The 17,533-nt window shown below is 40.2% G+C and overlaps 2 protein-coding genes and 1 pseudogene across 3 annotated transcripts; 2 read left to right on the top strand and 1 right to left on the bottom strand.

Annotated features, from left to right (window-relative positions):
- The first annotated feature begins 4,804 nt into the window (after window positions 1-4,804).
- Window positions 4,805-7,400, top strand: LOC137250483 (selenoprotein BthD-like; annotated as a pseudogene).
- Window positions 7,401-7,421: 21 nt separating this feature from the next.
- betaTub65B (beta-Tubulin at 65B) lies at window positions 7,422-12,340 on the top strand. Of its 2 annotated transcripts, none has more exons than XM_067783368.1 (2): window positions 7,422-7,549; window positions 10,569-12,340. In XM_067783368.1, exons 1-2 carry the CDS (start codon window positions 7,547-7,549, stop codon window positions 11,862-11,864), a joined length of 1,299 nt encoding a protein of 432 aa, XP_067639469.1. In that variant the 5' UTR covers window positions 7,422-7,546; the 3' UTR covers window positions 11,865-12,340. The 2 variants fall into 2 exon arrangements, with proteins under 2 accessions (XP_067639469.1, XP_067639468.1); XM_067783367.1 differs by having other exon boundaries at window positions 7,508-7,982.
- A 102-nt stretch (window positions 12,341-12,442) lies between these two features.
- Window positions 12,443-13,593, bottom strand: Spase25 (Signal peptidase complex subunit Spase25). The gene is made up of 2 exons (XM_067783369.1): window positions 13,441-13,593; window positions 12,443-13,293 (listed from the first exon to the last, which is right to left on the bottom strand). The coding sequence occupies exons 1-2, from the start codon at window positions 13,477-13,479 to the stop codon at window positions 12,754-12,756; spliced, it is 579 nt and encodes a 192-aa protein (XP_067639470.1). The 5' UTR covers window positions 13,480-13,593; the 3' UTR covers window positions 12,443-12,753.
- Between the last annotated feature and the right edge of the window lie 3,940 nt (window positions 13,594-17,533).

The raw sequence follows: 17,533 nt of genomic DNA, 5'->3' as shown, positions 1-17,533 counted from the left end.
TTTATAAATCTTTTGTGGCTCCTTGCTGTTGACCCCCCCCCCCCCCCCCACTACCTTCCAGCAGCCCCGCTGCTCAGCAAGCCACAACAAGTACCCGCTGCTGCTTGCACCCCACGGCGCCAACAACTCAAACAGCTGATACCACTCATAACTACTACCTTCGTAATAGAGTTGGTAGCAATGCTGAGCATCAGCCCCTACCCCCGTCTTCTCCCCCCCCCCCTCTTTCCGGCAGCAATCGTGCAGGTCAGGGAAACAGACTCTTAGTCCCTACCCCCGTTTGCACCGTCTGCCAGCACAGAATATATAGGTTTGCGACATCCGCCCAATGCAGCTCCTGCCTTGGGTGGTTCCACTTTCCTAGATGTTCTGGTCTCCGCGACGGCAACCACACGACGGGTTTCATCGCGCCATGTTGCCAGGTCGCAAACCCAAATCATCCGGGTACCCCAATGCTTGCCCAAGTACGCCCAGGCCCAGGGCCACAACAGCAATTGCGTCCTGGCCTTCTACAACCCAGGCGTAGTCACCCGTCACTTACCCCCAGAGTGGCGGCGTCTCCCCTTATGCACTTCAGAATTCTGCATTTAGAAGATTACGGAGATAGTCGATTTCATGAAGCGGCACAACATCCGCATTGCTGCGATTCAAGAGACTAAGCTCACAGCAAGATCTGAATTGCAGACCTGCTCTGCGTATAATGTCCACTGGAAAGTCCGCGAGAGCGGAAATGGTGGCGGCCTCGCGTTTATCATACACCACTCTGTGCAATATTATACATTTGATCCTGGCATCGACCGCAGGGACAATGTTTTAGAACGTCAAGGCCTATCTGTCCGGTCAGGCGATGCAAACCTAGAAATCATCAACATCTACATCCCTCCTGCCACCTGTTGCCCCAGTGGATACCGCCCTAATATCAGGGCCTTACTCACTGGCAACAATCGCATTATCTTAGGCGATTTCAATGCCCATCATGATCTATGGAATTCAAACTTGCGGGCGGACAGTAGGGGTCAGATGTTGGCGGATCAAATAGAAGAAACGACGTTCTGCACAATAAACGGAGACGCCCACACACGTATGGTAGGAAGCTGTCACAGCTCGCCAGATATCTCAATCGTGAGCGCAGAACTCGTAAACTGCGTCAACTGGCAGCCGATGGTAACATTGGCATCTGACCACCTGCCCATAATTATTTCGCTCGAGCGTACCGCCGACTTCATCGCCACTGAAAAACGCACTTTCATAAACTTCAAAAAAGGAAAGTGGGAAGAATATAAATCCTTTACAGACAACCGCTTTGCTGCCCTCCCTATCCCGACTGATGCCCGCCAAGGGGAGCGTGCCTTCCGTAAGGTCATTGAATCCGCCTTGGCATGTTTCATTCCCGCCGGGAGAATTCCCGAAATCCGGCCCCACTTCCCGGCGGAGGCCGCAAACTTAGCGAGAGAACGTGACCTTATAAGACAGCTTGATCCAGGCGACCCCCAAATAAGGGATATAAACCAACGCATCAGACTGCTTGTGGATGAACACAAGCGGGCGAAATGGGAGGAGCACCTAAGAGGTTGTAACCTCTCTACCGGTGTGGGTAAACTTTGGTCCACCGTAAAGTCCCTATCGAATCCAACTAAGCACAAAGACAAAGTTTCCATCGCCTTTGGCGACAAAGTGCTGTCGGATGCGAAAAAATGCGCGAGCGCTTTCTGCCGACAATATATAATGCATCCTACGGTCGACAAAGATAGACGGAGAGCCAATAGACACACACATAAACACAAATTCAGCGCGTCACCAATCACCATCACCGCTAAAGAGGTTGAGGACGCCATTGGTCGTGCTAAACCATCCAAAGCATTGGGCCCAGACGGCATAGCCATGCCGATGCTTAAAAGCCTAGGGAAAGATGGTTTCAAATATTTAGCGCATGTCTTCAACCTGTCTCTTTCCACCTTTGTCATACCCGAGAAATGGAAAATGGCCAATGTGTCCCGCTACTAAAGCCTGGGAAACCAGCTAACATAGGTGAGTCGTATCGTCCGATATCTCTCCTATCGCCAGTGGCAAAGACGCTTGAAGCCATTTTGCTCCCTTATTTCCAAGCAAATTTGCAGCTAGCCCCTCATCAGCATGGCTTCAGAAACTCCATAGCACTACCACCGCGCTAAATGCCATTAGCACCCAGATAAATTGCGGTTTAAATCAATACCCCCACCATAGAACAGTACTCGTAGCGCTAGACCTATCAAAAGCTTTTGATACGGTCAACCATGGCTCGTTACTGCAAGACCTGGAGGGTCTACCCTTTCCCACATGTCTTAAAAGGTGGACCGCAAATTATCTGGGTGGTCGGCAGGCATCGGTGCAATTTAGAAACGAAACATCAAAACCAAGGAGAATTAAACAAGGGGTGCCACAGGATGGTGTCCTATCCCCACTTTTGTTTAATTTCTACATATCTAAGCTACCTTCACCACCGGAAGGAGTCACAATCGTTTCCTACGCCGATGACTGCACAATAATGGCCACAGGCCCAGGCCCAAAGATCGATGCGCTATGCAATAAAATAAACGGCTACCTCCCTGATCTCTCCAGTTTTTTCGCCTCGCGAAACCTGGCATTATCACCGACTAAATCTTCCGCGACCGTATTTACAACATGGACGTCCCAAATGTCGACCATTTTGAACATCCACGTCGATGGCACTACGCTATCGACTGTCCTACACCCCAAAATCTTGGGTGTGACGTTTTATCAGGATCTACATTTTGGTGAGCACGCAGCCGCAATTGTTCCGAGAATTCAAAGCCGTAACAAAATCCTCAAATCCCTCGCTGGAACTACCTGGGGAAAAGATAAAGAAACGCTCATGACTACATACAAAGCAATTAGCCAGCCGATTACGTGCTACGCGTCACCCATATGGTCGCCAATCCTAAAAAGTATCCACTGGAAGAAACTACAGGCCTGCCAAAATACTGCTCTCAGAATCGCCACGGGCTGTCTTCTTATGTCCCCAGAACACCATCTGCATAATGAGGCGAGAATACTCCCCATCAGGGAGAGAAATGAGATACTGACCAAACAGTTCCTGTTGAATACCCAGAAACCTGGGCATCCCAACAGACATCTGATTGATGAACCAGCACCGCCTAGGGGCTTAAGGAGCCATCTCCGTAAGCATTTGAGGAAATACGGCATCTGAGAACCCAGCCGTATTAAGTGAAAAAACACAAGCAGGTCCTTGGTGAACTCCATAAACAGGCGTCGGACCTTTATGCCGGGAATTGCCAGGTGAATCCAGTACTTAAAGAAAATTATCCAAAACTCGCGGAAGAGGAACGCATACTCCCCAGGGAAACGCGTGTCACTCTTGCTCAACTTCGTTCTGGATACTGTAACAGGTGAAACTCTTACCTATCCAGAATCAACCCCGACATACAAAATGTATGCCCCGCTTGCAATGTGTCCCCACATGACACCAACCCTCTCTTTAATTGTAATGTGGAACCAACGTCTCTAACACTCCTTTCCTTATGGTCCACCCCTGTTGAAACGGCAAATTTCCTTGGACTCCCGTTAGAGGATATTGATGACAATTTGTGATGGGTCGCGGCTATTAGGTGGGGCGAGCATTGCTACAACAAAAACAACAACAGCCGACAATGACTAGCCACTGTGCACCACCACATCATGCCGACCGCCTTCCTTACTGCTTCCCATAGAAGACGTGTTTCCATAACATCTTCTATACATATTCGTGGGGTATTTGTGTTTATTTTCTTCGACCGTATTTAATTAATTAATTAATTCGCATTAATAAATGCGAGACAATTGACAATGTCCCTCTTGGAAAACATTAGGCAGCAATTTTTTTTTTAATTTCCAGCGAGTTATTCGCCACTCGTAGCACACCGGTGGCTCTTATTATGTTTATGCTCTTTGCTATCACCATTTAATATGAAAAGTTAACCAACTCCAAGCTTTTGTTGCAAGCAAAGCATAAGAATTTGACGGTTACTTTGCCTAAGGGGGCTGGCAAATTTTGCAAGTGAAATTATTTTTCTCACTCGTTCGTAACGTTTCTATAAATTTTCGCAATTAAAAACTTCGATATAATAAATGATCACCACACAAAATATGTTAGCAAGTTATTTTGTTATATAGGGAGAACGTTAAAAACAGTGTTTCGCGAAATTTTATATGTGAATGGGCAAGGCGAAATGGACTTCAATTGCTAAGTCTGAAGCTCCCTCATATTTCGTGATTCCAATTGGAGATTACATTCTAGAGTATTTTATTTTATTTTCTGGTGTAGTAATTTTACACAAAACGCATTGGCAAATACGCAACATCAAAAACCGTAGTTTAATTTTTCAATTTTGAATAGCAAATTAACAACTGTCAAAACAAAATATGCACAGAAAAAAATTTTAAACCAAAAAAAGTTGTTCACGATACGTAGCTCGCTTTTGTTAACGTAACGCTTTTAGTAACGTTTCCAACACCAAATACAAAAAATTCCGAACTTCCTTAATGTGTTTTAACTTTTTGAGTACAATTTCATTCAGCGATTCCGGAAAAACGGCACTCTATTATGAGCACAAATCAGTTGAGTGCTGCCAACTCTCATGCTGCTGAAACGGCTCGCTCCAATGAGATTTGATCGTGATCCATAGCTCAATGGAACGCTAATTTATCGATAGTTCTGGGCTTCCACATCTCTTCACCAAAGCAACCATTACAACGGAACCTTACAAGGTGGCAGCATGGTGGCCTGCCTACAAACATAAATATAAGTTCCATGTACTTTGTTTTTGTAAATTCGATGGGCTAATGTCAAAATCGTACTGCGTCGGAAGTTGATGTATCAAATCAAATAAAAAAGCACACACTCAGCTGTCCCGTGCTGCCACCTTGTATAGTTCCGCCATGGAAGCAACTGCTTAACAATAAAAGATGCCGCGCAAAAATTTGGGGAAATTTTGAAACTTTTTAAAAAGTGAACAATGGCACCAAAACGCAAGCGTAAAGCACCAGCAAAAAGCAAGGTAAATTTATGAATTTAAGGTAAAAGTCTAGTTGAGGGGTCGACTACTAATACGCTACCAAAAATATCGCGTATTAATCTCGAGAACAATGATCCGAAGGCGGAAAAGAAAAATTTTATCTCTGTTCGGAGATATTTGCGGTTGAAGTTAGCGATTTTCATGTGGTTGTTTTGTGTTGTACCCACAAAAAAAATTGTGCATCACTGTGGCGGTAGCCACGATTATACCATACACCCGGACTTGGCATGGCGTAGCCCAGGGTTATGTTTTATAAGCGAACCGAAGGCCGCCAACGCAGAAAGGTGTTCTGCGCAAAAATACTATGGATCCCACCCCCGGTTTCGGAGGTACCCGCGGGTCTTTTTTCGATTTTTCGTTAATAATTCCGGTCTTGTCTTTTCGCGCGAGCGGTCGTTCGGGTCATCCTCTACTCAACGTCAATTTTCGGGCTTTTTGCGTTGAGTGAAAAATTAAAATAGGCCACAAGGTTGGCTTCTGCGCTTCCCTCGGTCGTTTTGGCGGAGTTAGGAGATACGTTGCCTCCCTGACCTGGAGTTGGGGTGGTTTCTGGAGCTCATAGCAGGAATCAAAAACTTTTGCATATTTAATAACTGGCGTGGCGCCATGAAAGCCAATTCGCTTTAAATACATACATAATTGATCGTAACGGGTCGCGAAAGACACTTGGCAACAGGCCACTGAAAAAACGTTCATATACATACATATGAAAATAAAATTCTTGAAAATAAACGGGACAATTTAACGGAGTGTATATACTTGATGCTGAAAAAGCATGCTCGATTTACATTTTATGCAGTGTCATTGCATACATCTAACTGCAAATTATTGCAAAAAGACAAAAAGAACAAATAACGGGATTGAAAATACCCTTATTATATACTAATATAACGAAAAATAATTAACCAAATTGGACAAAAACCAACAATTGAATGGATAATTGATATCTAAAGTCAAATTGAAATAAATAAGACAAATTGAATAATTGGCGTGGTGCCAAGAAAAAACCGAATAAATCCCAGATCGCAAGCTGCTACACATGGTTCTGGCCAGTTGGTATTACCATTGTGTACTAGTGGAGCCAACATTACATACATACTTTGGAAAGTTAATCCAGAAATTAATCATCTTATGCATTGGACAATAACCTGGAACTTGGACTTTCAACGATAAGAAGGTCCTCCTCCATGCAATCAAATCTCTAAAAAAAAAAAAAACAAAAAATCGTTAATATCATTTGAACGAGTTGAAATTTTTATTTATTTATTTTTTTTAATACTGATGTCAATACGCGTCGTTTGACACTTCTCTCGATATTAGTAGCGTATTAGCAGTCGACCCCTCAACTAGACTATTACCGAATATAAACTTATAGAATATCTGTATTTAATAGACCTCGAGCAACGGGTCTCTACCAAAATGGAATCCTGCAAAACCTGAGGATCTAATAATGGACTCCAATCAGCCAGTCTTGTATATTGAACATTGCCGCTCCTGAAGTGTATTTCGCCGCCGTGCTATTCAAGTGCACGCAGATCTCGTTGAACGTTTGCGAACTGTAAAACCGTCCATAGAACTGCAGTTGGTATTGAATGGTGATGAACCACCGAAACGTGGTTCTTTCGAAATAGCAATTGCAACAAAACCTTTGGAACAACGTCAACAACTATGGTCCGGTTTAAACCGAACTCCACGTGCACAAAAATTTCCAACCATCGATGAATTATTTGAAGCAGCTGGTCGAGTGTTGTGCCTTAACGAGGGTACTACTAGAGTCGAGGAGGCAAGCTGCAGTAATGCTAATAACGGCGGCGAAGAAAAACGCGTTGGCGTAGCGGCAAAGAAGAGAAAGCGTTCCAGTTAAAAATAAATTAACTACTCACAAGCGACGGATCCTAGTAGCTTTTATGACCAGTATTTTAGTAAATTCTTTAGCAAGAAACTGAATACTGTGATGTTTTTTTTTGCTCATGTACCCGATTTGTCCTTATATATGGGATAACTATTTGTATGCCTTATTCATGTTAGGCAAATTTTAATTGGTTTTAGCTTCTTTGCAGACATAAAACCTGATTTTGTTATATTGGCACTTAAAATTGGCACCTATGACTGAAGTTGAGCCAACCCATTTTCGGGACCCAACTTTACGATATACAAATTTTGCCATTTAGTAGCTAGAGCGAGTATTGGGTGTATTCATATAAATATATTTAAATTATCTCACTGAATTGTCTGATCGAAAACTACCACAACTTATTACAAACATGTAATGAAGCTTTGTAATGTACTTGAATTTTCAACTAATATAATGATCATTAAACCTTAGAATCGGATGTGGTGTTTGGAAAGTCGTTTTTTGGGAACAAAAATTATTTACGGCCATTAGGAATTTATTGATTGGTGTATTACTGCCGGAAAGCAGACCTCAATTAGTCTTTGGTTGCGATGCAAGCGCTCTTACAAATGTAATCCGGATGGTAAGTGCGATTTAGATTTTAACATTGTGCGGTATATACGACTACATAGTATTAGAGCTGAAGTCTGTGAATATATGAACATAATAGGATAAGTAAGAATTTTTTAAAAAATGCGAGTTATTTTTTCTTAAATTTCTTTGGACCAAACTAGGCAATTGCAGAATATATCCATTTTCTAAGCAACTCTACCATACTTTACTTTCAATCATGATGAAATTAGTATTATTGCACAATGACTCAAAAAAAAAAAAATTCCAAAATTAAATAAGAAAACTCAAAACTGTAATAAACCATTTTTGATAAAACTTGCAAAAAAGCACAATCATCAAAATTGTACGTTAAAAAGTTTAGATAAACACAAAACCAAAACGAAAATATGCGCGAAATTATAACGGTTCAAATTGGTGGGAGCGGTAATTCAATTGGAGACTCCGTAAGTTAATTCAATCAAGTGTATTATGGTTGTCGTCTACGAAGGGCAATAATTGTTCTTGTAAGTAATGATAATGGTATATAACCTTACTCAGCGGACTCATTAGTGCAGGTTAGGTCTAATGTTGTTGTTGTAGTAGCGATGAAGTTGCTCCCCGAAGGCTTTGGGGAGTGTTATCGATGTGATGGTCCTTTGCCGGATAAAGATCCGGTACGCTCCGGTAACACAGCTCCATTAAGGTGCTAGCGCCCGACCATCTCTGGAACGATTTATATGGCCACATTAAACCTTCACTGAGAAGCTTTTTATGACAGAAATACACTCGTGGCCAAAAGACCGCTTGAAAAACTTTATTCTAATTGGAACAACGGAGCACGCTACCATCACACCACCATTAAAGTGTATTATTGCACAGATATTTGTGATACAGAGGGTGCTTAGATTATGGAGGGACCACTTCTCTCTCGGGAACGATTTATATGGCCATCCCTCCCTCTCCACCCCCAAGTTCCATGAGGAGCTTGGGGTCGCCAGAGCCTCGTCTGTTAGTGAAACGGGTTTCGCCGCTCGAAGGTGAGGTTGACGATTGTGTTTGGAGAAGCTATATATTGCGCTGGCAACCTGAAAAGGTTGCGCTACACAACCCCTGGAATCTGGTATTTTAGTCGCCTCTTACGACAGGCATACCTACCGCGGCTATATTCTAACCCACTAACCCGCTGAGGTCTAATAAAAACATATTTTTGAGGCCTCGTGTTATAGAGGCCAATTATGTAAGCAAAATCAAAAGGCGGTTCAGCAGAAGAATAACTTGAGTAGACAGATCCCTATATTATTTAGGTGGCCGCCGTGGTGTGATGGTTGCGTGCTCTGTCTACCACATCGAAGATCCTGGGTTCACTCTCCGGGCAAAGCAACATCAAAACATTAGAAACAAGCTCAATTAGAAGAAAATTTTGGCAATGTTTGGCAAGCACTTCGAGTGTATTTCTGTCATGAAAAGGTCTCAGTGAAAACTCATCTGACATGCAGATTTCGTTCGGAGACGGCTTCAAACAAATAGGTCCCGTCCCGCCAATTTGTTGGGGAAAATTAAATGGAGCACGACGCAAATTGGAAAAGAAGCTCTGCCTAAATCTCTTCTTAGTCTATTCCGCCTTACATATATTTATTTAAAAGTAAGTTCCACATTTGTCGAATACCTTAATCTCATTTGAAATAAATCCAATATGGGAGTTCATATTGTGGTCATAAGCGTTAACCTTTAAGTGCCAAAGTAAAGACCGACGTTTCTACCCCTACATATGTATATCACAACTGAGTACGTCAAGTACCCCTCGATTTTGCTGGTCTGTGGATTACAACATGTTTCAAAATTACCCGCAGCGGGTTAGGGGGCAAAATATACCCGCTGTAGGTATGCCGGTCGTAAGAGGCGACTAAAATACCAGATTCAAGGGGATGTGTAGCGGAACCCAGATTGTCAGCGCAATATATAGTTTCCCTAACCCAATTGTCAACCTCACCTATCCGCGGTGAATCCTGTTTCACTAACAGACGAGGCTCTGGCGACCCCAAGCTCCTCATCGAACTTGGTGGTGGGGAGGGAGGGATGGATGGCCTGAAGGTTTAATGTGGTCATATAAATCGTTCCCAAGATGGTCAGACTAGTACCTTATTGGAGCTGTGGGTAATTGTTTACTTTAGCTCACAACTGCTAAAACTCGTCCAAAATATCAGGAGAGGTGTATTTCGTTTCGGAGATATTTGCATACAAAATTGAAAATTTTCATGTGGTTGTTGTTGGTTTGATGATATTTTAGTACCCACAAGAAAAACTGTGGGTAAAAGTGTTTTGCGCGGATATAGTTTTGTTCTCCAAACCGGTGTTGGACCCACCCAGGGTAATTTTTTATAAGCGCGGCCGAAGGCCGCCAATGCAGATAGGTGTTCTGCGCAAAAATACTATGGATCCCACCTCCGGTTTCGGGGCACTCCGGGGCCATTTTTCAGTTTTTTGGAAATAACTTTTGACAGAAATAAAATTTTGAATTTCCGCTCTCGGATTCGTGGTCCTGGGATCAAAACGCGTCTTTTGACACCTGCCCAGGGTTTTAGCAGTTGTGAGCTAAAGTAAACCATTACCGAGCTGTGTTGCAGGAGCGTACCGGATCTGCATCCGGCAAAGGACCATCACATCGATAACACTCCCCAAAGGCTTCGGGGAGCAACCTTATCGCTACAACAAGAACATGTTTCAAAACTTATTAGGGGCATTATGAGACAGTCTACTTTTTTGCTTCTATATTTTATGTCGACGATGGCAACCATAATAAGATTGTTTATGGTTTTGTTAAAATCTTCAATAACTGCCGTAGTAGCGTCTTACAAAGATACATACAAATAAGCATTGTGTATAAATTTTGAAAAGCTTGACATTTATACGGAAATAAAAGTTTTCGTTTCAGTACTGCCAAGAGTATATATAAATATATACTCTTTGGTACTGCTGCTGTAGTGCGGCATTGATTGAAGCTCCGAACAAGCCCTACTTGTCAAAATTCACTTACACCATCCCTTTATTAGTTCTGGCATGTTATCTCGCACGAACATGGGGTTGATTATGCATCTGGACGGTTTCAAGGTACTAGTGCCTTACAACTCGAACGTATCAACGTATTCTTCAATGCCACAGCGAGTAAACGCTTCTACGCACGCGCTATATGTGTAGACACAGAAGTAACTAGCATCGAAAATCTACATAAGCGCTCATCACTATACAGACCAGAGAATTTTGTTGCGGGTTCAGATAGCGCTGGTAATAACTTTGCACGTGGTTATCACACAGATGGTGCCGAAATTCTTGATGCCGTCCTAAATTCTATTCGACGTGAAGCGGAATCGGTAGATTCATTGCAGGGATTCCAAATTTTGCATTCGATTGGTGGTGGTACTGGTTCTGGCTTAACAGCACTCGTTATGAATGCTTTGGTGGATGAATATCCAGATAATCTTATATCTAATTATGTGTCAATACCATCTCCACAAATGTCTCAAGTCGTTGTTGAGCCCTACAATGCGCTTTTGAGTATGCCTTCGCTAATACATAATTCACATTTAACATTTTGCCTGGACAATGAAGCGCTCTTTCAAATTGTTGCACGTAATTTAAAAATGGCTGTAAGCAGTTATGAACACATTAATCATATTGTGGCATTGACCATGTCCGGAATAACGACTTGTTTACGATTTCCTGGGCAATTGAATGCTGGTTTGCGTAAGCTTTATGTTAATATGGTACCATTTCCACAATTACATTTTCTCATACCCGGATTTGCACCGTTAGTTAGCTGCAAGCAAAAAGAGTTCTCTCAAGGCACAGTTGGCGAGTTAGTGCAGCAAATCTTCTCGTCCAATAATTTATTATGCGCTGTTGATTTACGTCATGGTAAACTTTTAACTGCAGCTGGTATATTTCGTGGAAGGATGTCACCACGTGAGGTGGATCAGTTAATGACGAATGTACGAAATAAGAATTTGAGCAGTTTCGTTGAATGGATACCAAATAATATTAAGACAGCTATCTGCGATATACCACCACGTGGTCTGAAGATGTCAGCAACATTTATTGGTAATACATCAGCAATTCATAAGCTTTTGCAACGTATTTTAGATGGTAGCAATATTATGTTGCGCCGCAAAGCACATCTGCATTGGTATACGGGTGAGGGTATGGAGGAACAAGAATTCATAGATGCACAACACGATCTACAAGATGTACTGGATTTGTATAAACAAAGTGGGGAAGACGGCGGGGATGTTGAATTAAGACAAGATCAAACTACTTGCGAACCCTGTAATGATACACCCGACGCTAATTAGTTAAATATAGCTGATGTTATTCTAGGGATTATAATATAATTGGAATACGAATTCGGGTAGGAAATGGGCTGAACATCCCATTGCAGATACACAATTTTTAATTCGTTGCATGATGGCAAAATTTAAAGCCTCAATGCAGCTTTCAAGAAAACACAGGAATTGTTTCTGTATTCGCCTTGCAAATGTTCATACCTATCACGGTATCCGCCAGCTGACTTTCGAAGGGATTTAAGTTGAAAATTTAAAAAATTGTAATTCTTAACCAGTTTTTCTGAATTTATTTCTAGTGGCAATTTAATTATATTTTGAGCTCGGATGGGGCATTTATAAAAAAAAATTGCGACAAAGCGTTCTTCAGCCAAATTCTGAGAGAGCGTATTTTTGATAAGTCGACTTCGGCCTTTGCTGACATACTATCCAGTTTGGTTATTTGTACGAATCGTAATTGAACTACCTAATCCTTCGGAACCTTAAGACCTAACTCTAGCGTATATGTATAGTGGTAAGGTAAAGTATGGATGAAATAGTTTTGAATGAAATTTCAGCTTAAGCCTCTAGACGGTTTCAACGAAAAGCTATACAATCAAAACCTTTTTATTGGTAGTGCAAATTCTTACTAATGAATGCATGTTTAAAAATCCAAAAATTTCTGACAAAAATGTAATTATTAAATTTTAATTAATTAAAATGCTTTATGTATATTTATGTTTGTAATTGCAATATTACATGAATGATGGTTCCAGATGTAAATTGGCTACATGCATGCTGTATTTAACTTCTACCGTATTAACCGCATCATCACCACCATTACTGCCAATGTGCTGCTCACTGATACTCTGTGTACTATAATTTAGATGTATATACTGATGTTCCATAATTGTTCGCTCGACTACTCATCCTTTTTTCCAGATGATAATGAATTGAATAAACGATTGACTTCGTTGGCCACCAAATTATCCAAAACAACACCGTTAGCATCTATAAAGTTAGCGCAAGATTTTGTGCTACTGGCCTCACGCACACCTTTGGCATCTGTTACACTCAAAATAAGTGTATATTTATCATCGTATTTTTTCATATCAGAGCTAGCTTCCCAAGTACGAGTGGTATTATTGCCATTTTTTTGTAAAGCAACAACAAAAGTGCCCTTTTCACGGAATGTTGTGTGTAAAGTTAGTATGCCCATGAGGGCAAAGTATGCAATAACGCTAAAGAGTAAAACAGGACGTGATTGCGGAAATGGATGTGTATAGTCCCAGCCATGTGCCAGCACAGCAACACCAACAGCTAGTGAGCACAACAACAACCGAGTGTTGATCAAACCGAATTGCTCTTTCAATTGTGGTCGGTCACACAAAAGACAATTCTTTACCGCATCATCCAATGCATGCTTTACAGCTGAACCATCCCATTTGTTGATTTTTACAACCTGCGGAAGTACAAGGGAAAAGAAGATGTGTTATAGCAAATAATCTTGATATTAGTTGGCCGGTTGACGTGGACTAAAATAGGCCCCAGCTAACTCAAGCAAAGTTCTCTAAGAAAGTTTCTACATATGTGATATTTTGAAATATACCTCAATTCCAATAGGTTTCTCTTCTTTTTTATTAGACATTAGAATATTTGTTTCAGCTGGTTTTGCTGAAAATGTTAAATTTTGGAGCAACGTAGCAAAACGCAAGACACGACAACAAGAACTACCGCTTGACAGATTATGGGAAGGTGTGTTTAATAACGACCAAAACCAAGCTGTGTTTAGCAGGGTTGCATGAATACGGTCGCTTTCACAGAGATCGGTAACGATTTGTGCCACAAGAGAATAAAAGCCTACCCTGAAAAAATTGTTGGATTACGTGTTCCATATTCTTCATGTTGGAATACTCTAACAATACTTAGTTACATAGGACAAACAGGACGGAAAATAAGAACGAGGATCAGAGAACATATTAGAGATTACAACAAAAAAATACGGAATCCAAACATTATACCCGAGTCTAACTTCGCGAATCAGATGGTCGAGAATGAATGTTCCCCAGCAAACATCAATAAAACAGTTAGGGTTCTTCACATACAAGAAAAGGGCCGACGTCTCAACGTACTCGAAAACATGGAAATCTACAAACAAAACGTTCGACGGTAGAATAATAAACGAACAGGTAAACACAATTTCTGACACAATATTCGAGCCTTTAAAACTTGTATACAGGAAACAACTTAATCACACAGGTACAACAGACAAACACACAACAACAAATAAACACAAAAAAATTAACACACCAAAACAAAAAACCGACAAAGAAGGTCAAACAACTAAAATCACAGATTTCTACCTACCCCAGTCAGCCACGCAAATCGATTAGTAAACCACCCTCGGTTCTGAACGAACACACAGCACATACACATAACTAAATATACACAAGCATCAATTTGACAATACCTGCTCATATACCTACGAACTATAAATACAGGACAACCGACAACAACAGATCAGAACGAAAATCTACACTGATGATGGCACAACGCCGAAACCGGTTTGTCTCAAAACCAAATTTGAGAAGGGATGACGGAAAATCGTTCCAATATACATCATTTATCCACCCTGTCGGAAAATCAACCAAACAAGATAAGTCTAAAAATACTCCTTTGCAATGCGTTTGCGGACCACCATCAACCGATCATTGCTCGTTTTTTAACGACCGTGATCACGACACGATGACGATCGAACAGAGTTGCCATAAGTAAAATATTGCATACAAATAACTGATAACAAAATTTTACTATGGCAACTCTGATAAAATGCAACCGCGCACTGGTTTTATGTATACATACTATAGTATGTATAGGAAATATTACCCTTCAAAAACGCGAGTACCCATAAATAATGGAAGGAATACTCCTTTGGGAGTATAGGAGTGTTCCAAAATTAATCTGTATTCATACAAAAAATGTGCTCCAATTAACATTGCGATGTCCTAGGAGAGGAGTAGGTGATCCCACTCTCGCTTTGTTTGTGAGTATTCCATAGAGTACATACGTGAGAGTACTTTCCAAAGTACTTTCACTGTAATACTCCATGGAGCACCCACAGAGGATCATATGCCAAAGTACTAATGAGGAATTGTGTCGGAAAGAATTATCGGAGTGAATTTAATTTAAAATGAAAGTAAATGAAAAGGGGCAATATAACTTTTATATTTTATACTACGAATATTCTTATGTTATTTAGCATTTGCGTGAATAAAGAAACTAATATTTCTCTATACTATAGTATGTATACATAAAACCAGTGCGCTGTTGCATTTTATCAGAGTTGCCGTAGTAAAATTTTATCACCAGTTATTTGTATGCAATATTTTACTTTTGGAAACTCTGTTCGATCGTCATCGTGTTGTGATCACGGTCGTTAAAAGCGAGCAATGATCGGCTGATGGTGGTCCGCAAACGCATTGCAAAGGAGTATTGTTAGAGTACTGCAACATGAAGAAAATGGAACACGTAATCCAACAATTTTTGCAGGGTAGTTTCTTTATTCACGCAAATGCTAAATAACAAGAATATTCGTAGTATAAAATACAAAAGTTATATTGCCCCTCTTCATTTACTTTCATTTTAAATTAAATTCACTCCGATAATTCTTTCCGACACAATTCCTCTTTAGTACTTTGGCATATGACCCTCTGTGGGTGCTCCATGGAGTACTACAGTGAAAGTACTTTGGAAAGTACTCTCACGTATGTACTCTATGGAATACTCACAAACAAAGCGAGAGTGGGATCACCTACTCCTCTCCTAGGACATCGCAATGTTAATTGGAGCACATTTTTTGTATGAATACAGAATAGTTTTGGAACACTCCTATACTCCCAAAGGAGTATTCCTTACATTATTTATGGAGTACTCGCGTTTTTTGAAGGGTAAGTCCTCAAGAACGCATGTAACTTCGCTTTGTTTGTGTATGCAACGAAAGGAGAAGTTAGGCTGTTATCGCTAAATGTTGCATACTTTTCTGCGCACTTGATTTTGTTTTACAGATTTTTGGCGATGGAATTTTAGCTAAGCGAAAGTTGGAATTTTATTTTAAAACAGGGCAGAGATCTGCAATGAGTAGCTGTAAACTGAACGCGATATAGTAGTCACAATAAAATATGATTTTAAGTTAGTTAACACTCGAATCGAAGAACTTGACTGTTCAAAGTCGACTTCGAAGAAACCTTATAATGTTGATGCATTAAAAGAAATGGATAGTATGAGAAATGTTACAAATAACTAAGTAAAGATTACATAACTAATTCAAACAATGTTTTACCCTACTAAAAATTAAAAAAAAATTGATATTTAAATTAAATTTAAGAAAAAGCTTTTCTAAGAACAAGCTTTTATTACTTTTATTAAAACGAACTAAAAAGTAAAAAATTAAATTAAAGAAAAAAACTTTTTTAAAAATAAGCTTTTATTATTGGTTAAAAAAATTATTTAAACAGTAAAAAATAAATTGACTGTAAAGAAATATAACACTTTATAAGTTCATTGTAACCTTTTACGATAATTAGGCTTCTTCGTCTGCGATAAAAAAATTCCATATTGTACATAATTATATATTTTTAACATTAAAACTTTACACCTAAATTATTAAATCTTACAGTTTATATCACAGCCATAATTCTTGTAATAAAAGCATGTTACATTGTGATAGCAAGAAAATGAGGTCCTAAGTGTTCTTAATTATACCATCAAAATTTAACACTTTTTTTATTAGAACAATTAGGACTGTGATATAAACTGTAAGATTTAATAATTTCGGTGTAAAGTTTTAATATTAAAAATATATAATTATGTACAATATGGAATTTTTTTGTAGCAGACGAAGTAGTCTAATTATCGCTAAAGGTTACAATGAACTTATAAAGTGTTATATTTCTTTACAGTGAATTTATTTTTTACTTTTAAGTTAATTTTATTAACCAATAATAAAAGCTTATTTTTAAAAAAGTTTTTTTTTCTTTAATTTTATTGTTGATACGTTGCAAACACGTTTCCGTCAGTTGAGTGATAAAAATTTGTTCTCTGAACAGCTAGTTAGGTTAGGTTAGGTTGAACTAGCCGGTCCATGAGGACCTCACATTGACTGAATAAATCCGTAGTGTTACCAGAAGTTTGTATTAACGACCAAATTGAAAAACCCTATCAAAAACCAGGACCTATGTTATAAAATAACTCCCTCCTCTTGGCAAATACTAGAAGCTTCCTAAGATTTAAGCCACTTGCTGCTTCTAGATCTGACAGCTGTATCACTTCTAATAGCTGGAGTCTTAGCCTAGCAAGCGCAGGGCACGAGCGAACGTGCTCGATCGTTTCCTCCTCCAGCCCGCACTTCCTACATCTGCTATCACTGACCAAGCCTAATTTAAAGGCACGTGACGCCAGAAGGCAGTGTCCAGTCAGAATACCCGTCATGAGTCTACAGTCCTCTCTTTTTAATGATAGAAGCAACATTGTTAGTCTAAGGTTGTAGGACCTGCACATAATCTTCGACACTTTACAGCCCCGCGCTTGAACCCACGCCTTTCCTGTTTGGTCGATCATGTGCACCTCTCGCCTTAGATTAATTTCGCCCAGTCTAGTTGGCACGTCTACGGAGCAAGCTTCAATGGATGCGCCCTTTTTAGCTA

The sequence above is a fragment of the Eurosta solidaginis genome, chromosome 4 (genome assembly GCF_040869045.1).
Source record: "Eurosta solidaginis isolate ZX-2024a chromosome 4, ASM4086904v1, whole genome shotgun sequence".
Classification (NCBI taxonomy): Eukaryota; Metazoa; Arthropoda; class Insecta; order Diptera; family Tephritidae; genus Eurosta; species Eurosta solidaginis.
The sequence above is the reverse complement of the archived record's forward strand: the minus strand, read 5'-3'. Positions and strand labels throughout refer to the sequence as shown.

Excerpts from the sequence above, each read along its gene's own strand:
- betaTub65B (XM_067783367.1), top strand. The coding sequence starts at position 7,926 with ATGCGCGAAATTATAACGGTTCAAATTGGTGGGAGCGGTAATTCAATT. Across the intron at positions 7,983-10,568 it reads GTAATTCAATTGGAGACTCC|TTCTGGCATGTTATCTCGCA; the intron begins GTAAGTTAATTC and ends TCCCTTTATTAG.
- Spase25 (XM_067783369.1), bottom strand. The coding sequence starts at position 13,479 with ATGTCTAATAAAAAAGAAGAGAAACCTATTGGAATTGAG. Across the intron at positions 13,294-13,440 it reads AGAAACCTATTGGAATTGAG|GTTGTAAAAATCAACAAATG; the intron begins GTATATTTCAAA and ends GTACTTCCGCAG.